General features: G+C 39.9%; 1 protein-coding gene across 1 annotated transcript in view; it reads left to right on the forward strand.

Annotated features, from left to right (window-relative positions):
- The window catches only part of fam193a.L (family with sequence similarity 193 member A L homeolog), a 75,679-nt gene that overhangs the window by 32,380 nt on the left and 17,205 nt on the right, over positions 1-26,094 (forward strand). Inside the window, exons 4-14 of the mRNA XM_018228100.2 lie at positions 6,492-6,661; positions 7,429-7,596; positions 9,535-9,763; positions 9,869-9,993; positions 12,056-12,203; positions 13,467-13,544; positions 15,529-15,641; positions 19,293-19,535; positions 22,022-22,175; positions 22,261-22,440; positions 22,619-22,870. Of these exons, the coding sequence (XP_018083589.1) occupies positions 6,492-6,661; positions 7,429-7,596; positions 9,535-9,763; positions 9,869-9,993; positions 12,056-12,203; positions 13,467-13,544; positions 15,529-15,641; positions 19,293-19,535; positions 22,022-22,175; positions 22,261-22,440; positions 22,619-22,870 (1,860 nt within the window). The remainder of the gene's footprint in view (positions 1-6,491; positions 6,662-7,428; positions 7,597-9,534; positions 9,764-9,868; positions 9,994-12,055; positions 12,204-13,466; positions 13,545-15,528; positions 15,642-19,292; positions 19,536-22,021; positions 22,176-22,260; positions 22,441-22,618; positions 22,871-26,094) is intronic.

Consider the following 26,094-nt stretch of genomic DNA (forward strand, 5'->3'; position numbering starts at 1 on the left):
ATTTTTATTTGTCTAATAATAAAACAGTAGCTTGTACTTGATCCCAACTAATATATAATTAATCCTTTTTGGAAGAAAAACCAGCCTATTGGGTTTATTTAATATTTACATGATTTTATAGTAGACTTAAAGGGGTTGTTCACCTTTGAGATAACTGTTAGTATAATGTAGAGAGTGATATTCTGAGACAATTTGCAATTGTTTTTCATTATTAATTATTTGTGTTTTTTTCAGTTATTTAGCTTTTTATTCAGCAGCAATCCAGTTTGCAGTTTCAGCAATGTGGTTGCTAAGGTCCAAATTACCCTAGCAACCATGCATTGATTTGAATAAGAGACTGGAATATGAATAGGAGAGGCCTGAATAGAAGGATCAGTAACAATACATTTGTAGCCTAACAGAGCATTTATTTTTTAGGAGGGAGTCAGCGACGACCATTTGAAAGCTGCAAAGAGTCAGAATAAAATGGCAAATAACTATAAAAAAATAATAATGAAGACCAATCAAAAAGTTGCCTAGAATTGGCCGTTCTATAACATAATAAAAGTTACCTTAAAGATGAACCACCCCTTTAACGTATGAAGATCCAAATTACAGAAAGATTCATTATCCAGAAAACCCCAGATCCCGAGCATTCTGGATAACAGATGCCATACCTGTATAACCCTAGAGCTGCAGGGGGGAAAAGCAAGGGAAGCTAGCAACAAACAAGGGAATGTTTCCTTCCAATAAATCACAGCATAGCCTAAAGGCACAGATCACAGCGTAGCATTATAATGCGCATCTAGTTTCTTTTCTTTTGCCTCAGAGCTGTATAAGACAAAATAGAATATAAATAGAAGCAACACTGTTTGTGGTGAGCAACGTTAAAGAAAATATAACGGCTTCTAGTTCATACAGAAACATAAGCAGCGAGGGCATTGCGACTTGGGGCTCAGAGTGGGTGCATTTATTACATAGATTCTATTTAGCACTTCTTTATATTGCTCCACAAGGGTACGCAGAACACAAGATAAAAGCACACACAGCACTTCAATAAACACAAAATAATGTCATTGTGTTATATAGTGAATAAAGAAACCCCTGTTGTAAAATATAAGGATATTATAAGTTACCGAGGAGTTTCATGACCATATAAAAACACGAGGTCGAAGGCCGCATGTTTTTATACAGGTCATGGAACTCCGAGGTTACTTCTAATATCCTCATATTTTGCAACAAGGCTACTTTATTTATTATAATACACAAGTTTCAGTGAGTCATGTGACCTAAATGACATCAGAACTCACCGTTTATAACTGATGACATCAGAACTCACTGTTTATAAGGATATAATTTACAAGATATTCATGGCTTTTGTGTATTATATAATTATTATATAACATGTATGAAATATTCATGTATAACCAGCCTATATCTGTCAATAAATATGTTCAGGTATGGGACCCGTTATCCAAAACACAGAATTTCAGAAAGGTCTTCTCTCATAGACTCCATTTTATTCAAATAATCCAAATTTTTACAAATCATTCCTTTTTTCTACAATAATAAAACAGTAGCTTGTACTTGATCCAAACTAATATATAATTAATCCTTATTGGAAGCAGAACCAGCCTATTTAATGTTTACATGATTTTCAAGTAGACTTAAGGTATGGAGATCCAAATTATGTTCTCTTCATTTTGGATAACAGGTCCCATACCTGTATAGACTTCTTTAGCTATATAAAATGGACATATACATATAAATAAATAAATATATATATATATATATATATATATATATATATATATATATATATATATATATATATATATATATGTATATATATATATACACACCTATGCAAAAGAAAGTGTTGCTGCAAGAGACAGATAAAGCAGACCATCTGCAGCAACTTGCCACACCCTTCCCCCATTGTAATGAATGGTAGGCTCGAGTTCATAATCCTTTCCATACATATCAAGTTCAGATTTATATGCAGGTATAGGATCATTTATCTGGAAACCCATTATCCAGACAGTTCCGAATTATGGAAAGGGCTTCTCCCATCGACTCCATTTTATCCATATTTATACAATTTATTTACTTTTTTTTCCTTTGTAATAATAAAACAGTACGTTGTATTTGATCCCGACTAAGATTAATTAATCCTTATTGGAAGCAGAACCAGCCTATTTGCTTTACATGATTTTCTAGTAGATATCAAACAAAATAAGGGTAGTCCTTCATTTAGTCATGTGTATATTTGTGCTTCTCAACGAACTGCAAACCCCGTGCCGGAGTGTAAAAGGATTCCAAGTACAGAAGGTAATAGCCGGAGAGCACGTTTTTCTTGTTTTAAAAAATAAAGAAATTACATTTTAAAACAAGAAAAACGTGGTCTCCAGCTATGATCTTCTGATTTTCTACTAGACTTAAGGTATGGAGATCCAAATTATGGAAAGATCCATTATCCAGAAAACTCCATGTTCTGAGCATTCTGGATAACAGGTCCCATACCTGTATAGACTTCTTTATCTATATAAAATGGACATATACAAATAAATAAATATACTCACACGCGCTCTCACACGCGCTCTCACACGCGCTCTCACACGCGCTCTCACACGCGCTCTCACACGCGCTCTCACACGCGCTCTCACACGCGCTCTCACACGCGCTCTCACACGCGCTCTCACACGCGCTCTCACACGCGCTCTCACACGCGCTCTCACACGCGCTCTCACACGCGCTCTCACACGCGCTCTCACACGCGCTCTCACACGCGCTCTCACACGCGCTCTCACACGCGCTCTCACACTCTCACACTCTCACTCTCTCACTCTCTCACTCTCTCACTCTCTCACTCTCTCACTCTCTCACTCTCTCACTCTCTCACTCTCTCACTCTCTCACTCACACTCTCTCACACTCTCTCACACTCTCTCTCACACTCTCTCACACTCTCACTCACACTCTCTCACACTCTCTCACACTCTCTCACACTCTCTCTCACTCTCTCTCACTCTCTCACTCTCTCACACTCTCTCTCACTCACTCTCACACTCTCACTCTCTCACTCTCTCACTCTCACACTCTCACACTCTCTCACTCTCTCACTCACTCTCTCACTCTCTCACTCTCTCACTCACTCTCACACTCTCACACTCTCACACTCTCACACTCTCACACTCTCACACTCTCACTCTCTCACACTCTCACACTCTCACACTCTCACTCTCTCACTCTCTCACTCTCTCACTCTCACTCTCTCTCTCACACTCTCACACTCTCACTCTCTCACTCTCTCACTCTCACACACTCTCACTCTCAGACACTCACTCTCTCACTCACAGACACACTCACACACCTATGCAAAGGAAAGAATCACTGCAAAGAGGCAAATAAAGCAGACCATCTGCAGCAACTTGCCACACCCTTTCCCCATTGTAATGAATGGTAAGCGGAATTCATCATCCTTTCCATACATATCCAGTTCAGATTTATATACTATATCAGCATGCAGCCATCGTGTCTGTAATGTTGACATTGAAATCTGCTGCTTCTTGCAGCTGCTAGCCTGTATTCGGCTGTATAATCCCCTCCTTGCATTGCTCAGCACAACGGCGAGGGCTGGAGACAGACTGTAGCAGATTTTGCTGCATGTTCTGCCGCATGTTCGTGTATAGTGAGGAGGTGTTACAGTAAATACAGATTGTATGTACAGACATGCTGCATCAGGCTTCCCAGGTAACCGTGCCATGCTGAACTGCAGTGGTTTGTCCTTAATGAAGAAAATTTCTGATGCAGACATGAATGAGAAGTGAGTGTGGGGACTGTGGCTGGTCGTGTGCAGGTTAAAAAACATCGTCTGTCTCTGTGGATTTCACCAGTCACACTACTGAATAACTAACACAGTACTGGCTGGTGAATGCAGGCTCACGCTGCAGTGGATTTGCCAGGGCAGTGTTCTACTAGTACCACGTCTGTAACACACTACAGGTATGGGACCTGTTATCCAGAATTCTCAGGACCTGGGTTTTTTGTTTTGGATAACAGATCTTTCTGTAATAAATCTCCATACCTAAAGTCTACTAGAAAATCGTGTAAACATTAAATAAACCCAATAAGCTGGTTTTGCCTCCAATAAGGATTAATTATATCTTAGTTGGGATCAAGTACAAGCTACTGTTTTATTATTACAGAGAAAAGGGAAATCATTTTTAAAAATGTGATTTGATTATAAAGGAGTCTATTGGAGACAGCCTTTCTGTAATTCGGAGCCTTCTGGATAATGGATTTCCGGATAACGGATCCTATACCTGTACTATGGAAGGTGGCACAGCAAAGGAGTCTTGAGTACATACATCTAGTAACCTCTAGCCTGATGGTCCATATAGGACCCATAATAACATCAAAGTATATAGCTATGAAGCAGCAAGGAGGTCTTGCTTCTTTCATTGTATTTTTTGACTATCACTTGGTGTGTGCCCTTTGAGTAAGCAAGCAGACCCATAAATAATCCAGTAAGGAGAGCACCAAAGGGGCACAGTCTGTAGCATGGTCCATCATTATAGGGCCAGCCATGGACCCATAGGCTCAATAAAAACAAAGAGTAAAGATTTACATTGCCTTGTTACTATATACAAAGAACAATTTACAGGTTATTGTGCATATAAAACATTGTGCCACCCGTATAGTGAGGCTTTATGGGCTAATTTAACTAGGGTGCATTGGGAGGCACATTTATCAGTGAGTTTTTAAAAACTCCCATAAATTTGAAATTCGATCAATCGAAATGTATTTAGAAAAATAGAATTTTTCAAACTCTTATGAATTAAATCGACCCAAAAACTCAAATTCAATTTGTGTCAAATTCGATTTGAATTTTAAAAGCTTGATTCGAGTTTTTTCTCCGAAAAAAAAACTAGAATGTCAGGAAGCCTGCAAACAACTCAAAATTGATCCCTGGACCTGTCCCATTGACTTAAACAGCTATTCGGCAGGTTTTAGGTGACAAATAATCTAATTCGAGTTCTTGAAGGGTCAGAGTATGATGAATCTAGAAAACCAAAATATATGAATAACTCCCTAGTAGAATTTGACCGTTTTGACCATAAAAAAAACCTTGAAAATTTGAATTTCGAATTGAACTTTCAATTTGATTCTTGATAAATCTGCCCCTACGTGTGTGCCCTTTGAGTAAGCAAGCAGATCCATTAATAATCCTGTAACGAGAGCACCAAAGGCACACAGTCTGTAGCATGGTCCATCATTATAGGGCCAGACATGGACCCATAGGCTCAATAAAAACAAAGAGCAAAGATTTACATTGCCTTGTTACTATACAAAGAGCAATATACAGCTGTACATTTAAACCATTGTGCCACCCGCATAGTGAGGCTTTAGGGGCTAATTTGACTAAGGCACATATAGAGTTAATACATACGGAAATGTATAAAACACAAGGTTCTGGTAAAGTCTAGTCAAGCAGATACATCACAGCGGTGTCCATGCTGGATTAAAGGAAAACTATACACCCAAACAATGTAGGTCTCTATAAAAAGATATTGCATAAAGCAGCTCATGTGTAAAACCTTGCTTCATGTAAATAAACCATTTTCATAATATACTTTTTAGTACAGGTATAGGATCCCTTATCTGGAAACCCGATATCCAGAAAGCTCCGAATTACGGAATGGCTGTCTCCCATAGACGCCATTTTATCCAAATAATCAAAATTTTTAAAAATGATTTCCTTTTTCTCTGTAATAATAAAACAGTAGCTTGTATTTGATCCTAACTAAGATATAATTAATCCTTATTGGAGGCAAAACTAGCCTATTGGGTTTATTTAATGTTTAAATGAATTTCTAGTAGACTTAAGGTATGAAGACCCAAATTACGGAAAGATACGTTATCCTGAAAACCCCAGGTCCCGAGCATTCTGGATAACAGGTCCCATACCTGTAGTATGTGCCATTGGGTAATCCTAAATAGAAAATTGCCCTGGAAATGTATCCTTCACGGTGCACACAAACAAACCATACATGTTAGGTCACATGAGCCAATTAACAGACAGAGTTCTGTCTTTTGCTTCCATACTTCCAGTTAGAGCTGCAGTATTTCTGGTCAGGTGATCTCTGAGGCAACACACAGACCATCACAAAATTGTGACTCAAGGCAAGATATGTAAAAGGGCAATATTTACTTAAATATATATTCCAGTTTGGTAAGATTCTTTAATATGCCACTTAATATGATATAAACTATCTGTTGCTTAAATATTCATTTTGGGGTGAAGTTTTTCCTTTAAGGCTCAATGTAAATAGTGTTTTGAGATACCAACAATGGTGATGGATTTTTAAGGCCAGAAGGTTCAAAGACCAAGAATTGTTGGCTGTTTCTAGTAGTTCTCTTATACGATGAACCCCCCCATAAGTGTTTTATTTATTTATTTTTTTAAAAATCTAATGAAAGACATTTGGTGCCATTTCTTTGTTTATAAAGAGTCAAGATTTCCTTTTGCACATGCCACCTGGAAACAGTGGGTCTAAGCAGGAGACGGTGGGTGGAGGAAGAATTCTCGTCGGAGCCCAGACCATTCCATCCACTGTAGCCCTCAATAATTCCACGTCCCCTGACCTAGCTTGTAGCTGTGAAGCATGCAATGAACGCCGGTAAGTGATTCATTTTATTCTCGCCAATGTCTGCTTAGAAATATTTACAATACTGTTGTTCATATAAGCAGTAGTGCAGTTGTTCTATATTTGCTGCTAATAGAGCTGACCATGTTGGGGACATGTGGGCTATACATAAAAATTGTCACGCCTTTAATATGCCCCCTCCATGGGATTTATTCACTCATGTTGATGAGTGCCGACTTAAAGGGGTGGTTAACCAGTGTCCTATTCAAATCAATGCATGGTTGCTGGGGTCATTAGCAACCAGATTGACGAAACTGCAAGCTGGAGAGCTGCAGAATAAAAAGATAAATAACCCAAAAACCACAAATAATAAAAAATGAAAACCAATTGCAAATTGTCTCAGAATATCACTCTCTACATCATACTATAAGTTAACTCAAAGTTAAACAACCCCTTTAAAGTTATTGCTTTGTCTACTTTTATTCTTATGTAATAATTTTTATATATAGTTTATTAGTATATTGTTCTCAAGAAGCAGATGAAATACCAGGACAGGTGATCCCACATCAGCAAAGTGAAAAAAATAAAAAAACAAACCCACCTCCTCTGTTCACACACAGGAGACTGGAACCTACATCCGCCAGTTGCTTTGTATGTGCTATAGATTTGTATCGGGCAGTTAACAAATACAAATTCTGTATATGTTCAGGAATTTTTTACAGTGCATTTTTTTGGTGTTTAGTTTGGTTTTGGAGCTTTCTGCCTTGTTTCTAAACTGGTTTAACTTTTGCTCCTTGCAGGGAAATTTCAGCAGAGACTGAAAGGGAATCCCAGCAGCTCCAAAATTATTGGTCAGACGTGCGGTACATGATCCGCTGCATATACCGTCAAGCAGGAACCCCATTGGCAGATGACCAGGACCAATCGCTAGTTCCAGATAAAGATGGAATGAAAGACTTGGTAGATAGGTAATTTCTTTTTACCTGCTGCAATACCATTTGCCTTGGGAGAGGCTATGCATAGATATCGGAATAGTCCCTAGTGTTTTTTTTGTATTTTTTTAATACAACTTTTTCTCCTCCTTGGCCACAATTACCATTAAATGCCGAGTGCATCTCTAGAATTTAAGCTAAGATTCCTGCCAATTCCAGTCTCGCTATCAGTGCAAGTTTTCCTAATTCTTGCTCTGCATTGAAAATAGGTAGGTGTGCTGCATTACCCCCTTCATTAACTCCGGGAGTGCTCATGTTGCCAAGCAACACCATAGAAGCCAGAAAGGAGCATTAACAAGACTGTGGGAAGCAAGGGAGCACATAACTATATATATATATATATTATAGAATTTATGGCACTTGACCTCGAGTTAGTGTTTCCTGTTCCGGTCTGGTCGACTCTTGATCCTACTCATGGGAAGCTTTCTCTTGTAAAACCAATATACCTATGATAGGGGAGGCTATATAGCTAGTTCATAATGTACAAGTGAGTTAAAGGGACTTGCTCCAGTTCCCAGGGCACTTACAGTAAACTATATATCTGATATGTCCCATGACTCAAAATTAATTAAATGAAATTCATAATTTATTACAGATCACACACCTTGCGTGTTTCATACCATCCGGTACTTAATCATAGCTTTACAGTGCTGGCCATACCTTTATTTCAATGTTGAACACTGTAGTGATGCTCCTTTCCACCAATTATACCTCAAACATATATAGGGCTTCTTAACTGACCGTACTTTGATGCCTATATCGTTGCAAGGAATTGTACAAGTATGGGACCTGTTACCCAGAATGCTCGGGACATGGGGTTTTCCGGATAACTGATCTTTCCGTAATTTGGAAGTCTACGAAAACGCACTTCTTTAGAGAAGCCTACCCTCACTCTGCTGTATGCAATACCACATACAGTACCACATCTCTCACCCACTCAATTCTTGCCCACTCCCACACCTTCTGTCTTATTCCCTTCCTTTTAGATTGTAAGCTCCTTTGCACAGGGCCTTCCTCACCTTCTGTACCGGTATTGGTTGTGATGTATGTAACTCCATATGTTCTATGTAATTAATAAACACATTTACTTTACAGCGCTGCGAAATATGCTGGCACTATATAAATAGATGTCAATAATAATACTATTTAAAAAGGCATATAAACATTAAATAAACCCAATAGGCTGGTTTTGCTTCCAATAAGGATTAATTATATCTTAGTTGGCATCAAGTACAAGCTACTGTTTTATTATTACAGAGAAAAAGGAAATCCATTTAAAAAATTTGGATGATATGGGTAAAATGGAGTCTATGGGAGACGGCCTTTCTGTAATTCTGAGCTTTCTGTATAACGAGTTTCCGGATAATGGACCCCATACCTGTATGTAAGCAACAAGACAACAGCCTGCCAGGATGACTGTATCTGGTTGCAGTTATTAAAGGGGTGCTTCACCTTTACACTAAATGTTTGTATATTATAGAATGGCCAATTCTAAGCAACTTTTCAATTGGCCTTCATTATCTATCTTTTATAGTGTTTTAATTATTTGCCTTTTTCTTCTGACTCTTTCCAGCTTTCAAATGTCACTGACCCCATCTAAAAAACAAATGCTTTGTTAGGCTACAAATGTATTGTTATTGTTTCTTCGTTTTTCTATTCATATTCCAGTCTCTTATTCAAAACAGTGGTTGGTTGCTAGGGTAATTTAGACCCTAGCAACAAAATTGCTCAAACTGCAAAATTGAGAGCTGCTTAATAAAAAGCTAAATAACTAAAGAAACATAAATAATAAAAAATGAAAACCAATTGCAAGTTGTTTCAGTATATCACCCTCTACATCTTACTAAAAGTTCACTTAAAGGTGACAACCCCTTTAATGTTTTATCTTATCCTGTTCTACCTTTCCGTGCCTAGGTTGTGTGAAAGAGACCCTTATCAACTGTACCAGCGGCTAGAGCAGCAAGCGCGAGAGTACGTATTGGAAATGAAAGTCCGTTTACTCAAGCATTTGTCGATCGGTTTTAAGGTCAATTCCACTATCCAGGGCCCCCCACAGGCCCATCAGTTTATCTCGCTGCTCCTTGAAGAATACAGCGCTCTTTGTCAAGCGGCATGCACAATCGGCACCTTTCTCGTCACTCTGGTGAGGGTGAAATTCCAGTTGTTTTTATAAATCTATACTGAGATGGACTTTGAAAAGAGATTTTTGACCTTCTTTCCACACCACTTTGTCTCCTCTTAAACATAGGAAAATGAACATTTAAAGAAATTCCAGGTGACGTGGGAATTGCACAATAAGCACCTATTTGAAAATCTAGTATTTTCTGAACCGCTGCTACAAAACAGCCTGCCGGCACTGGTCTCACAGTTAAGGTAGGTTGTAATTTTTGTTTTTATTACAGAGCTGTAGCATGAATATTGGCTGAACTGAAGGGCATCAACCGACTCTCGAAAAGCACCCCTGTTGCAGTGTTGTTGGCAACACAGCCTGCCGGTGCTTCCAGTGCAATTGAAAACAAAGTGCATGCTCCCTGAAAGCTATTACCAGGTCAGCTTTTGGTGGGATTGCTATATGATGCAAGTATGGTGCTTGCCAAGTCAAATATATGGGGTAGCACTGTTGCATTGTGGAAGTCAAACAGAATAGTTGGTCAGGGGCCTTCTGACATTCTTTATTTTGGATTCTCCCATCTCTTGTATATTTGAATGGATATCCTTTACACCTCACTTCTTTAAAGGGCACCTCTCACTGCCAAAATCAAACACATATTAACAATCTGACCAGTACAAGCTAAACACGTTTAATCAAACTACATATGTAGTTTTTTAAAAAAACTGCAGGTTTTAAAAAAATCCCTTACTTTGTCAAATGGGTTCTTTCACTGAGGGAGGCCATATTGAGACTCTAACAGAGACTCTAATGTGCAAATTTCAGGAGCATGCTCAGATTGTAACACTGCTTTGAGTATTCTACCCAGAATGCCTTGTTTTAGTAAACTCCTCCACTAGAAGTATCCACTAGAAGTGCTGCCACCTGCTAACTTCCAGCAGGTGGCAGCACTACTGTACAGCAGCTAACACACAGGTTTGGCTGATTTGAAAATAGCTTAGAAGGGTTGATAAGCAAACAAGGAATTTGAACTGAGCATGTGCGAGATTTCAGAGCTACAGTTGGCTGGGAAGATATAGGTAGGAGGAGCCAGTGAAATCCAAGATGGCTGCCTCAGCTAGAACTGCAGTGGAGATAGGGGAGATCTTGCAGAAGGAATAGTGAGGTGATCATTTACATTATACAAACAATTCTAACTGTTTTAAAAATCGTATTTCTTGAACTTTCACATAGTGTATTTACTTAGTAAATGATTTTGGTCATGATTGGTGCCCTTTAAAGGAGAACAAAAGCTTAACTAAAGCAGTAGGCTAGAAATGTTGTACATCAGTGGTCCCCAACCTTTTTTATTCCTGAGCCATTTGAAGAGCAACACAAGCATGAAAAAGGTCCATGGGAATGTCAAATAAGGGCTGTTATTGGCTGTTTGGTATCCCTTATATGGACTGGCAGCCTATAGGAAGTTTGGCAGGACATTTGTTTTTATACAACCAAAACATACCTGGAATTCAAAAATAAGCACCTGCTTTGAGGTCACTGGGAGCATCATCCAAGGGGTTGGTGAGCAACATGTTGCTTGCGAGATACTGGTTGGGGATCACTGTTGTACGTTATGTTTTGTGCTTCTGTAGCAGCTCAAGGCAACCACAGCCCTTTAGCAGTAAAGATCTGTATCTCCAAAGATGCCCCAGTAGCTCCCCATCTTCGTTTCTGCTGATTCACTGCACATGCTCTGTGCTGCTGTCACTTACTGAGCTTAGGGACCCACTCACAATATACAGTACACATAGAAAATCACAATATAAGGCTGATTAGTAATTAAAACAGATAATTACTACATGTCAGTACAGAAACCTTTGCAATTCGCATCAGAATTTAATTATCAACCTTTAAGCATCAGCTTATATTACAGACCAACCTTATTTTCTACTTGTAAATTAGCAACAACCCTTAAGCTTAGCTTCTCAACAGCTGCTCAGAGCCCACTGAGCATGTGAGTGTCACAGACACTTTCCAAGATGGTGACCCCCTGTGACAAGTTTGAAGTCCTGGATCATTGCTGCTATTGACAAGCTGAAACTTTAGGCTGGTGTAATAAGGTCATTCTATAAAATACAGCATTTTTATTTTACATATTCCTTTTTAGGGTTTAGTTTCTACGTTAAATTTTTTTTTACTTTTTTAATTGAGTGGTGGCAAAATATAATCCGAAATCTGATCTGTAATAACTGCTCCATGGTCTGAACCACTTTATAACTCATTTATCCTAAAACGTCCATATTGTTTGCTGCATTAAGAAGCTGCATTGGTTATCCTTTTCCATAGGCTCGGAACAGCCTCCCATGATTCTTACAGTGAAGATATGTACAGTACCTTGCTTCAAAGGTATCACCAGTTGGAACAGGAAATGAATCAGGTTTCCGAAGAATGGCTGGAGTGTCAGAAAAGAATTGATAACTACGTGGATGAGCAGGTAAGAAGGTGGAGTAAAGGAGTTTTGTTTCTAGGCTTTCTGGCAGGTCCAGTATCGATTTAATATTGGGTTTTGTACAGGTATGGGACCGGTTATCCAGAATGCTCGGGACCTGGGGTTTTCCAGATAACAGATCTTTCTGTAATTTGGGTCTTCATGCCTTAAGTCTATTAGAAATTCATTTAAACATTAAATAAACCCAATAGGCTGGGTTTGCTTCCAATAAGGATTAATTATATCTTAGTTAGAATCATGTACAAGTTAATGTTTTATTATTATTAGAAAAAGGAAATAATTTTTAAAAATTTGGATTATTTGGATAAAATGGAGTCTATGGGAGACGGCCATTCCGTAATTTCTGGGTTTCCGGATAAGGGATCCTATACCTGTACAGTGGAATACATTGCTGTATTAGATTAGCATCTTGTATGAACTGATTTGCTTCTTGACAACATGGCTTCATACCTCCATTTAAATGCTGCTATATTGTAACTTGGAGGTAAAGTAAAAATCTTTTAGTGCGTCAGCAAAATATCTACTGTGCCAAAAATATCTTGAACTACCCTTGCAGTGTTTCCACTCATCAATTTAATCTGAAAGACATTTAAGGTCCAGTTTAAACTGTTGGAGTTCATATCGAAAAGGTGTTTTTATACTAAAGAGAAAATGCTAAAAAGTTCTTTAGTGTGTCAATAATTACGTGCCTTTGTTGAAAATGCAGATCAGACAGTATGACACCTAATCTAGAGATGCACCGAATCCACTAATTTGGATTCAGCCGAACCCCCGAATACTTTGTGAAAGATTTGGCCGAAATACCGAACCGAATCCTAATTTGCATATACAAATTAGGGGTGGGAAGGGGAAATTATTTTTTACTTTCTTGTTTTGTGACAAAAAGTCACGTGATTTCCCTCCCTGGCCCTAATTTGCATATTAGGATTCAGATACGGTTCGGACGGGCAGAAAGATTTGGCCGAATCCTGCTGAAAAAGGCCTAATCCCGAACTAGCTCCTCTAGTGGCTAACTTTATAATTAAAGAAACATGCCCCGGGTTTGGGCTGGGATGCCATGATATCACTGGACAGCTCATAGGTGTTGACTTCACCAGAATAACTGGCTGTGCAGCCAACAGCTATCCTGCTAATATCTGGCATTGGCCATGGGGCCAGCATTTATCCATGCATTTTGCTGGGGGAATAATTCCATTAAAAATGTAATGCCATGTTTAAAAAACAAAAACTCTTAACCCTTTATTTCAGATGGCTTTAAAAACCAAACAAAGGATGCTAAAAGAAGACTGGGAGTTTTTTAAACAAAGACGATTTATAGAAGAACAGGTTAGTTTACCTTTGTCTGCTTTGCGTTTGGCCCTACGGTTGCCTAAAGTCACAGGGTAATGTAGTGTGGAAGTGTCTGGTGATCTAAATGTGGCCATAGACATTACAATTACTTTCCAGGAAAGATTGTTTGTTTCAATATACAGACGTGTAGAGCTGAATGGTCAGATATACAGATAGAAACAATAGAATTCTACCTCTATCTGATGATTCAGCACTAACTGGTCGATGTTCAGGTGCTTTCAAAGGCGCGATCGTGGAGCCAACAGATATCCACGTCTTCTGGCAATATCAGTCGGCTCTTCTCCCACCATACACACACCGAATATCATACGAAAATTAGTTTTGTACAATATTATTGCTGCGTCTATGGCCACTTAGATGTTTTAGTGGGGATCCCAATTATAAATAGTTACATAGTTGGTTACATAGTTAAATAGGGTTGAACAAAGACAAAGTCCATTAAGTTCAACCCCTCCAAATGAAAACCCAGCATCCATACACACACCACTCCCTTATATATATACCCATATCTATACTAACTATAGAGCTTAGTATCACAATAGCCTTTGATATTATGTCTTTCCAAGAAATCATCCAATTCCCTCTTATAGTCATTAACTGAATCAGCATCACAACATCACCCGGCAGTGCATTCCACAACCTCACTGTCCTGACTGTGAAGAACCCTCTACGTTGCTTTAAATGAAAGTTCTTTTCTTCTAGTCTAAAGGGGAGGCCTCTGGTACGGTGATCCACTTTATGGGTAAAAAGGTCCCCTGCTATTTGTCTATAATGTCCTCTAATGTACTTGTAAAGTCTAATCATGTCCCCTCACAAGCGCCTTTTTTCCAGAGAAAACAACCCCAACCGTGTCAGTCTCCCCTCATAATTTGTCTTCCATCCCTCTAACCAGTTTAGTTGCACCCAAAATACAAACGCAGAGACACACAAGTATATTAAGCTGTTTTATCTGATATAACTAATTTATTCATATAGAATTACAAAGAACTTTCCAATTTAGAACATTTTTCTTTAAAGTGTAAGGTAGTATTTTGTGATCACAGAACATTCCAATTCTGCTCATTTGCTTTTATATAGATGAGTGTGATCCGCCATACTGCTTGGCTAAGGTAAAATTTCTTTGCAGAGAATTGCAGCAGCTTCAGCTGTTAAATCACACCAGATATGCTGATGGTGTCTGTGAATAATTTAGACATTCCTCAGAGGGGCAGAACCCACTTATGTGTCTAAACACATTTCCGTTGACTGTGCATTTCTTGGCAGCCTCTGCCCCCAGCAGCTCTAGAGGTCTTAAAGTGATCACTGTAAAAAATATATTTAGATGGCAATAGGAAGCCATCCTTATTGGCTGTGGCTTAACTTGGATCAAATCTGTATTCTGAATAGAGTCTGTTGCCACTACAGATGTATGTAGTGTAGCCAGTGATTATTCTGAGACCTATTGCAACTGGTTCTTCGGTTTTTACTTGCCTTTCTTTCTGAGTTCAGGGCCACCCAGCAACCAGTCTTATTTTTCAGCTTCCTTATCTTTATACAACCTTGTTTTATTAGTACTATGGAGCAATTACTGGTCCAGCAACTCTCGCACGCTTAAAGGGATTCTAGCATTTGGGAAACTGACAATATGTCTAGCCCCATTTCAGATTTCAAAATTAAATATAAAAAAATACGTTTGCTTTTTTGAGAAACTGATTTCAGTGCCGAATTTTACTGGAGCAGCACTATTAACTGATGCGTTTTGGAAAAAATGTGTTTTATTGGCATGCCTGGCCAGAATGAAGGCATTTTGCTTGTTCGTTGTTCTAGTTTAAGTCATTGATCGAGTTGCCATAATAATGTACTACAGCTTCCAAAATCCTTTAAATGTGAGTTTATTAACATGTGGAAGTGGCTGCTATTGTCTTGTTCTTGGTGTTAGTTATCATACTTCCATTATAGGGACTGTATCTTCTCTTTTTAGTTAAATAACAAGAAAACAATAACCGGGGAGAATAACTTCACAGACAAAATGAGGCACATGCTATCAACACGGATGTGCATGTCAGACTGTCCAAACTGTAACTACAGAAGAAGGTGAGTCTGTCGTTTCACATGAAAAGCTTCTTACAAGTTCATCTCTGAGTTTAGGTGATATGTCTGTATGATACTGAAACCTGTTAGGCTAAGAGTTTGGATATACATCTGTTTGCTGCTCTTTATCAACTTTGGTCTATGGCTGAATGACTGCATACCAGTGTTTTCATATGTCAGTATTGTTGTTTAGAGCTAAGGGTGGCCCTGATCAAATACAGAAGCTCAAAAGTAGAGCCTGGGCAAAAAAAAAGACTGAGCTTCTGTGTATCTGCTGTCAGCCAGCTTGTACTATATATAGGATTGTTCTTTTAAAGGAACACTTCAGTGGAAAAATAAAAACTGGGTAAATAGACTGCAGAATAAAAAAAAATTCTTATATAGTTAGCCAAAAATGTAATGTATTAAGACTGGAGTGACTGGATGTGTAACAGAACAGAACACGACTTCCTGCTTTTCAGTTCTCTAACTCTGAGTTAGTCAGTGACATAACTGTAAAGTGAGTTTGCAATTGATCCTTAGCATCCAGCTCAGATTCACATGTGATCCATGTCCCCCCCCCAGTCACTAATTGTTTACTGGTTGGTAACCAATTAGTGTAAAGCAGGAAGTAGTGTTCTGGCTATTATGTTAGACATCCAGTCACTCCAGCCTTTATACATTATATTTTTACAAAAAGGAGAGAAATAGAAAGAGCTGGCCCTCACAGTTGCACCTTCCCATATATAACCTCCGAAGTAGTTGGAAGCATTGAAATTAAAACATAACTTTTAATCTGTATTTAAAATAGATGTCCATACAAAAATAATATATAAAGGTTAAAAGAACAGCGAGAAACAGGACGTTGATTGACCAGTAATGGAGGGTTATCACGGACAGTGCTGAGCAGCTATTTAACCCAACAATAGGTTAATCTCAATGGATGTTGGGTATGGATTGTGAACCTAATCAGCAAACGGCTAACTTGCCTTGCTGATAAATGTCTATTTTATCGCTAATAAATTCTAGTACACGGTTCATTCAGCCAGTTCCAACCCCTTCACCCTCATGTTTCACCACCCGCAGTAGCGTACCCTACAGTGATAATGCCGTTTTGCTTCGGTGCTTGATTTCTATAGAGAGCTGAAGTTCTGGCCCACGGATCCATTCACCACATCCAACCCCTTCACCCTCGTAGTACACCCTCCCGATCCGTTTTACAATAAAGGTCCCTATCAGACGTCCTGCCTAGCTGAAGCTAAAAGATGCGCCTGACGCGCGTTTCACCCGCCAAATGCGGGCTTTGTCAAAGGCGATTGCGAGACCGGCGGTGCTGAACAGCCCGTTAGATTCATAGGGACCTATTGTAAGCAATGGCCAGCCATTGACTCGGTATTGAGAAAACATTGGCATATATTACATACGGACCCAGTTCTGTCTACTATGATGGGCCCTCGGCCACTGACTTGCTGTCGACGGGCACCTAATTTAAGAGATCGTTTGGTTAGAAGCCATTTCAGCAAACAGCAACAAACTACAATACATGGCACAGTGGCATGTGGTAAATGCAGGGCATGTAAATACATGCACAACCGTAGCCATGTTGTGGATAGGTTTGGCAAGAAGCACCGAATCACACATAATTTTACGTGTAATACAGATAACATTATTTACATGTTAACCTGCCCCTGTAATAAAATATACATTGGCAAAACCAATAGAGCGTTCAAGAAGAGACTTATGGAGCATGTTCATAGTATTGAGAATGCATTAGACCTTCTCAAAGCCAACAAAAAATTACCACCTGTCAGCCGACATTTTTTTGAAAACCATGATCACTCCAGCATGGGCCTTAAAGCAATGGGGCTATTTAAAGTGTCTCTGGGCATCGGAGGGGGGGACCTTGAAACAGCTCTGTTATCTAAAGAAAGTGAGTGGATCTTTCTAATGAACGCGTTGAGTCCCTCTGGCTTAAATGCAAGCATTACAATGAACACGTTCATATAAACATTATATAAAGTCCTTCTGGCTCAAATTGTTATGCTCAGGTATAGGCTTACTTGCCATGATTAGAAAATAGTACTTATTCTGCAATCCCTTGGGAGCAGGATTGTTACCTTTATTGCCATGAAATGGTTAACACCTGCTGTATAGATTACACTCTGAGCCCATTGCAATTTAACAATATGGGTTAAAAAGTTTTATTGCAAATTGAGTTACATCAGTATATCACAGGTTGGATACATTGGTAGCTATACGTCACCCTGGCAACATTGTTTCAATGACCAAAATGGTTACGTAAGTATCGCTCCATAGGAAATCCCCTTTAGAGCAGCCTTACACAGGGCAGCAGAGAGGAGACGGTATTGGTTGCCTGATCTCCATCGTGACGTCTTGCGTGATGATTGGCCGGTTCGAATTTGTACCGGTTGATCCGCAGCTACTTCTAGGAGTGCACCGCCGGTCTCGCAATCGCCTTTGACAAAGCCCGCATTTGGCGGGTGAAACGCGCGTCAGGCGCATCTTTTAGCTTCAGCTAGGCAGGACGTCTGATAGGGACCTTTATTGTAAAACGGATCGGGAGGGTGTACTACGAGGGTGAAGGGGTTGGATGTGGTGAATGGATCCGTGGGCCAGAACTTCAGCTCTCTATAGAAATCAAGCACCGAAGCAAAACGGCATTATCACTGTAGGGTACGCTACTGCGGGTGGTGAAACATGAGGGTGAAGGGGTTGGAACTGGCTGAATGAACCGTGTACTAGAATTTATTAGCGATAAAATAGACATTTATCAGCAAGGCAAGTTAGCCGTTTGCTGATTAGGTTCACAATCCATACCCAACATCCATTGAGATTAACCTATTGTTGGGTTAAATAGCTGCTCAGCACTGTCCGTGATAACCCTCCATTACTGGTCAATCAACGTCCTGTTTCTCGCTGTTCTTTTAACCTTTATATATTATTTTTGTATGGACATCTATTTTAAATACAGATTAAAAGTTATGTTTTAATTTCAATGCTTCCAACTACTTCGGAGGTTATATATGGGAAGGTGCAACTGTGAGGGCCAGCTCTTTCTATTTCTCTCCTTTTTGTGCATATAACTGTTATTTGGCTTTGCACACCATATACTGTATTTGATGGTTGGTGCTCCCCAACACCATATATTCTTTTCTACATTATATTTTTGGCTAACTATTTTAAAAACATTTTTTATTTTGCACAGTCTGAACAATTCCTTAAAAAATTATTTTGGAACAGTGCCCCTTTGTTCTACGATGTTGTTAAAGGTGAAGTAAAGTTTTCTTCCACTTGGGGGTGCCAAATGCTAGGTACCCAAAGTGAATGTATTTACTTACCAGAAACCCCGGGCCGGTGCTCCTATCAGCAGAAAACTGCACCGGCCATAGTTTATACCAGTGAGCACCATGAAGCGATCCTCTTCCGGCTTCTTCTTTCTTCTAGCGGCTTTGCCTGTGCAGCAGAGCGAAAAGCCAAACTTTAACTAAAAAGTTGACTATTTCATTCTACTGCCGGGAAATCTGAAGAAAGAAGAAGCTGAAAGAAGACTTTCCTTCTCCTTTAAACTGGAATGAAATCATCAATGCTGTAAAAATGTGAAATTCATTGTACCTCTGAACATGGAAGTTCTTTCCTCTTTGTGCTTACTTACAGATGTACTTGCGATGACTGCAGTCTGTCACACATCCTTACCTGTGGTATCATGGACACACCGCTCACAGACGATATACACTTAAATCAGTTACCACTACAGGTGGAGTCCGCGCCTGACTATCTGTCACAAATACACCCTCCAAGTATGTCTTCAGCCAGTTCTGGGTCAGACTCCAGTTCCCCCATCACCATCCAGCAGCATCCCAGGCTCATCCTTGCAGACAGTGGTTCTGCACCTACATTGTAAGTGGGGTTTCTTTGAGTTTCTTATTCGCAGTGTGCTTTTCAAAGGGAAAGTAAAGCTGCAGAGCTATCTTGCTGATATATGTTTGCAGTAATGTGTATGGCTACTGCAGTGCCCCATTAAAGTTCCCATTCCCACTTTCCATGTTCCAGTGTTGGTGCCTGTCTCTTCCCATAAGGCTTTTAAATAGGTGCCTCTATAGATGTCCTTGAGGAACAGTTTCCTGCAAACCAACACCAGGAATGTAAGGTGGTGGGTGGGCAATTGTAGATGTAAAGGTATGTTAATGCTCGGGACCTGAGATGGCTGCCGACACACCAATATTACAGTTAAAAAAAATACACTTGTTAGTTCAGGAATGAAATTTTATATTGTAGGGTGAATTATTTGCAGTGTAAGCAGTGTAATTAAGAAATAAAAATGACACCATAAAAATCATGACCGAATCCCTTTCAATTGCTCTCTCCACTGGTAAAGCTTCTGGAGTTTGAGATTCCTGAACCAACTGTGCACACAAATGAGTATCTTCCCCACTTATTTAGCACCATGAATTATTGGCACCAAATAAAGCTGCTGTTAAGGTTTGCTGCCAAATCTTCATGGTGTCTATCAATGGTGCCTAATAATGTAATAAAACAATAAAATCAACATAGCGAGTACCTTAGGCTTTGACTAAGCCAAATAATTAGGTTTAAGGCTGTATGCCTCATTACTCCAAATAATACAGGTTTGGGACCTGTTATCCAGAATGCTCAGGACCTAGGGTTTTCCAGATAATGGATATTTCTGTAATTTGGATTTTCATACCTTAAATCAACTAGAAAAACATGTAAACGTTAAATAAACCCAATAGGCTGTTTTTGCTTCCAATGAGGATTAATTATATCTTATTTTGGATCAAGTACAAGGTACTGTTTTATTATTACAGAGAAGAAACAAATCAATTTTAAAAAAGGAGATTTTGTGTACTTTGTAAAATGTCTTTCTCTCTGGTGGCTTGGGGGACATAGGGGACCATGGGGTATAGCTGATGCCATTAGGAGGTAGGACACAACAATAACTGAAAACTAGTACCTCCTCCGCTGGCTATACCCCCCAGTAGTTGGAGCCTAATCCAGTTTGTCCCAAAGAAGGAACAAAGGAGGTTTTAGTTTCTCAACTTTTAACAATTAACTTGAAACTTATCACATACTGCATGTAACTGAGAAAAAACAGAAGAGGCCTCCATACAGGAAGGGAAGCCCTGTGTCCCCCAAGCCACCAGAGAGAAAGAGATTTTACAGTGAGTACACAAAATCTCCTTTTCTCTAGTGTGTGCTTGGGGGACACAGGGAACGATGGGGACGTACCAAAGCTGTCCCCCAGTAATAGGGCGGGAGAGGCCCTAGCTGGATTTTTCAACTGGGTCCTGAAGCACCTTTCTGCCCAATCACGTGTCATGTGCCGCAAATGAGTCAAAATGATAGAATTTTTCAAAGAAGTGGAGCGAGGTCCACGTAGCTGCTTCGCACAGTTGTTCTGCTGAAGCTTGATTCCGGAATGCCCAGGTCGTACTCATCCCCCTTGTGCAGTGAGCCTTAATTTTATCAGGGGCTGTCATTCCTTGTGCTACATAAGCCCTTTGTATCGTCTGCTTGATCCATTTGGATATAGAAGCCTTTGTGACTGGAGATCCCTTTTTGTGGACCTGAGCCTAACACAAAAAGAGAGTCAGTCTTTCATACCTCATGGACTCTTTGTATATAGAATTTTAGGGCATGTACTGAATCCAATGTATGTAAGTGCTGCTTCCTTGGGGTTTTTTTCTAATCCCTCTCAGAAGGTGGGGGCAAGGCTCTGAGCTGCGCGATGGAGCAGAGGACTAGGGGAAGCAGATATACTTACCCCCTCCCAGGGTCCAAGCGCCTTCCGTGTCCTGGCTAGTCCACTCCTCCTGTGCACAATGAGAGAGGGTGATAAGAACTAGGTGGTCATAGCTGTGAAGCCTAAGTACCCCAGGCACACTTCCCACGGTGGGAGACAATATGCAAAGGCATCGTACACAGTGTAGGCAACTGGCATAACTCCTTGTGTCATAAAAAATATAAGAATATCCTGAAGAGAAAAATAGGACATGTCCTGACCTCCTGAGGACACAACAAAAAACTGGATTAGGCTCCGCCTGCTGGGAGGTATAGCCAGCAGAGGAGGAGCTAGTTTTCCCTTATTGTTGTGTCCTACCTCCTAATAGCATCAGCTATACCCCATGGTTCCCTGTGTCCCCCATGCATACACTAGAGAAATCTGGGTTTATTTGTATAAAATGGAGTCTATGGGAGACAGCCTTTCCATAATTCAGAGATTTCTGGATAATGCGTTTCCGGGTAACGGGTCCCATACCCATATTGTTTCTGCATAGGCAGGCAGTAAAGCATTGAATGTACATTATAACGTTTTATTGACGTATTAACGTATTTATTTTTACACAATGCGTTTTTTCCCCCAGTGGTAGTGATGATGAAGATGGCGCTCCTTTATCAGCAAAGTATGCTGATATTTATCCGTTAAATAATTACGATGATGCTGACATTGTAGCCAACATGAATGGCATACACAGTGAGCTGAATGGTGGGGGGGAGAATATGGCGCTGAAAGATGAGGTAAAACAACCTTTTTTGCAAATTGTTTCCAAAAATCTCAAATGGATGACCCCATATTCATAACCCCCCTTCTGTTACCTTATAGTCACCTGTAGTCAGCAGCACAAGCAGCAGCTCCTCGGAGGCAGATGATGAGGAGGCAGATGGGGAAAGCTGTGGGGAGCAGCCAGACGTTCCGAAAGAAGAAAATCAGATTGGAAAAAGGTTGCTAAGAAAAGAAGGCCCAAAAATTGAAAGTCCCCCGCCATCTTACCTCAGTCCACAGGTAACGGGGTGCTTTATGATCATTACTCATTTTTTTTTTTTTTTTCCTTTTCTGCATACCTTTTCATGTGTGGATGCAGGGCGCAATGCAGTCTAGTGTAACATTAGCCTTAAAGAAAAATAACCTAATTACTCTATTGGTATATATGATGCAGTCTTAAGTTTATGGTTTGTTATAGATGGAGCCAGTACCAAATTCATGTGAGTGCCACGTATGCAAGCAGGAGGCTTCTGGGCTGTCCCCATCAGCACTTGTGCCAGGAAGAATTCCTGCCGGCCATCAGTTTATGAATCCAGAGAAACCAGCACATCCAGCACTTCACCTCTACCCTCATATTCATGGACATTTACCCCTGCATTCAATCCCACACCTTCCCCGTCCCCTTATTCATCCAACACTATACGCAGCGTCTCCATTTGCACACAATAAGGTAAGTCCCTTAAAGGAGAACTAAAGCTTAATCAAAGAAGTAGCTAGAAATGTTGTAAGTAGCTAGAAATGTTGTACATTATGTTTTGTGCTTCTGTACCAGCCCAAGGCAACCACTGCCCTTTAGCAGTAAAGATCTGTGTCTCCAAAGATGCCCCAGTAGCTCCCCATCTTCTTTTCTGCTGATTCACTGCACATGCTCTGTGCTGCTGTATTTTACTGAGCTTAGGGACCCACTCACAATATACAGTACACATAGAATATAAGGCTGATTAGTAATTAATACAGATAATTACTACATGGCAGCACAGAAACCAGTGCAATTAGCATCAGAATTTACTAATCAGCAAACCTGTAGCATCAGCTTATATTACAGACCAACCTCATTTTCTGCTGGATAATTAGTGACGACCCCTAAGCTTAGCTTCTCAACAGCCAATCAGAGCCCACTGAGCATGTGAGTGTCACAGACACTTTCCAAGATGGTGACCCCCTGTGACAAGTTTGAAGTCCTGGATCATTGCCGCTATTGAGAAGTTTAAACTTTAGGCTGGTGCAATAGGGTTATTATATAAAAATATAGATTATAAAAAAATATGGCATTTTTAGCCGTATTCATAATTAGGGTTTAGATCTCCTTTAATTCATGAACAGTCATCTAAACGTATAACATGGTTCAGAGCAGAATGCATCTGCATAGTCATAACTATACTCATGGGCTTTACATCCTCAAACCATTGGAGAAAAATGAATTCCCAACTAGAGACTGTAAAAAGAAATCAGATGAGCAAAAATAGTCACACGTTGCTAAGTGAGATGGCTTTTCATATTTTATTCATCTCTTGGCAGACAAGTCCCTGCTCCTGTGTTTTCAGACAATATATTTATTGTAGGCTTGTGCTGAATCCATAAAAGCATCGATATCACTAAGCATTGGTTGGTTCCAAAATACGAAATGTTTTGACATGATTACCTAAATGCTCTCCATCAGCTTAGCAGGTTGCTCTACCATTGTTTATTGACCTTCCGTTGCTTCCATTGACTCCGTTACACATGCATATTATTTTGTTGATTTTTAGGCTGAGAAGGAAAGTCATGCGGTTCGTTTCTGGCACGTTAAAGCTGGTGTCACTCGTCACTTTGCTGAGCAGCATGAGGCCTCCCTCTCAGTTCTAAATATAGTCTCTGTTTCCATTGACTCTGTTGTAGAACTGCCATTAGCAATGAGAAGCTGCCGTTCGCTAAAGCCGTGCATCAAATATGACTTCATTTTAACATTCAATCTAATATTAACTTATATGCACACTTATGAGTGTTTAGGTTATACCTTGAATGCAGTCTGGCAGTTTTTTAATTATTCACTGCCTTCTGAACATCTCTCATCTGGCCCCCTTCCACAGTCTCATGCAAAGGTTGTATAAAGACACAAGCCATCTGGTTCAACCTTCTGCAAAAACGTCTCAAGCAGGTCCATGCTTCCTTACACATACAGCTTTCATTAAATCCAGAACAAGCTGCTCACTTCCTGACGAGCTCTGCTAATGAGCTTTTATTTCCCCTGCCTTTGCAAGTTTTTCTTATTGCCAGAAATCTTCTTTATACATGATTATAATGCATACCGTTCTGTGTGAGCAATACTTATATAACTGGTCGTTCATTTTCCAACTCCTGAGGGAACACAAGAACCATGGCTTCTGGGGAAGGACTATGAACACCTAACAGAGCTAAGCCCTACTTTCCATAGGCGTAGAGATCCGCTCATTTGGCGATGTTGCCAAACGAGCGGATCTCTCCCCAATATGCCCACATTGAAGTGGGCGATAGCTGGCTGATCCGATCGTGAGCCCTAGGGCCCAACAATCTGATCATAATGGATCTGATATGGGCGGTAGGTTCGTGGGACCACATACACGCACAGATGTGTTCGCAATCTGACTGTAATTTTTAACCTGCCCAATAAGCTGACGACTCGGTCTGGCAGCAGCTTTTATCGGCCCGTGTATGGGGGCCTTTAGTCTAGTCTTTTATTACTCTTTAGGGAATCGATCCAGGGCCTGACTAAAATTTTTTGGCAGTTTAGCATAAGGATTATATAGCAGTAGTATTCAACCCCACTGGATTTTTACAGACTAAAATAAAAATTCCATAAACAGTAATTAAAAACAGAAAAATTACAACCAATTAGTTGCTATATACAAAGAAAAAATTATTTAAAGGTAAAGTTCCCCTTAAAGGAGAAGGAAAGGTTAAAAGTAAGTAAGCCTTATCAGAAAGGTCCATCTAAATATACCAGTAAACCCCAAAAGTAACGCTGCTCTGAGTCCCCTGTCAAAAGAAACACTGCATTTCTTTCCTTCTATTGTGTAGACATGGGCTTCTGTATCAGACTTCCTGCCTTCATCTTAAACCTCATTGCCCTGGGCAAGAGCATGCTCAGTTTGCTCCTCTTCCCCCTCCCCCTCCCTTCTCTACTGTAATCTGAGCCCAGAGCAGGGAGATACTCAGGCAGGAAGTGATGTCACACCATGTTAATACTGCAGCTCCTATCCTAAACAAACAGAGAGTTTCTAGAGCTATTTACTCAGGTATGGTAAAACATTCTACAGAATAAATATAGCATTCTAGCTTGCACTATTGCAGCTAATCTATTGGCAATAATATGCCTCCGTAGCTTTCCTTCTCCTTTAAACAGCTATAGGCAGCATATCATTATATACAGATGGACTTCCATACATCAGATGTAAATATAAAACAAAGATATATTTCACATGTATGGGTTACTTTTTTTGGGGGGGGGGGGGGAGAGTGTATCAGACCAGGAAATTTGTAGAGCAGACACTCTAAATAAAGGCATTCTTCCACCAGGCGAATAAAAGCAAGTTGAAAAAAAATGTCCAAATATACAACCTTACTCGTTTTTGCGTTACAAATGAATAAATGCAAGTTGTAAAAGTTTATTTCCAAATATACAGCCCTACGCGTTTCGCGTTACAAACACTACAAACGCATAGGTGTTTGTAACATGAAACGCGTAAGGCTGTATATTTGGACATAAACTTTTTCAACTTGCTTTTGCAAGAATGCCTTTGTTTTAAATGCCTGCTCTACAAATATCCTGGTTTGATTCGCTCCCCTTGCTGAAGGTTCAGGGCGGTGCACCTGGGCCTCTTCCTCTATGTGGTGAGTTATTACTCCTTTGGGACCTTGATTTATTTATCCTTACGG

This window comes from Xenopus laevis, chromosome 1L (assembly GCF_017654675.1).
Source record: "Xenopus laevis strain J_2021 chromosome 1L, Xenopus_laevis_v10.1, whole genome shotgun sequence".
Lineage (NCBI taxonomy): Eukaryota > Metazoa > Chordata > Amphibia > Anura > Pipidae > Xenopus > Xenopus laevis.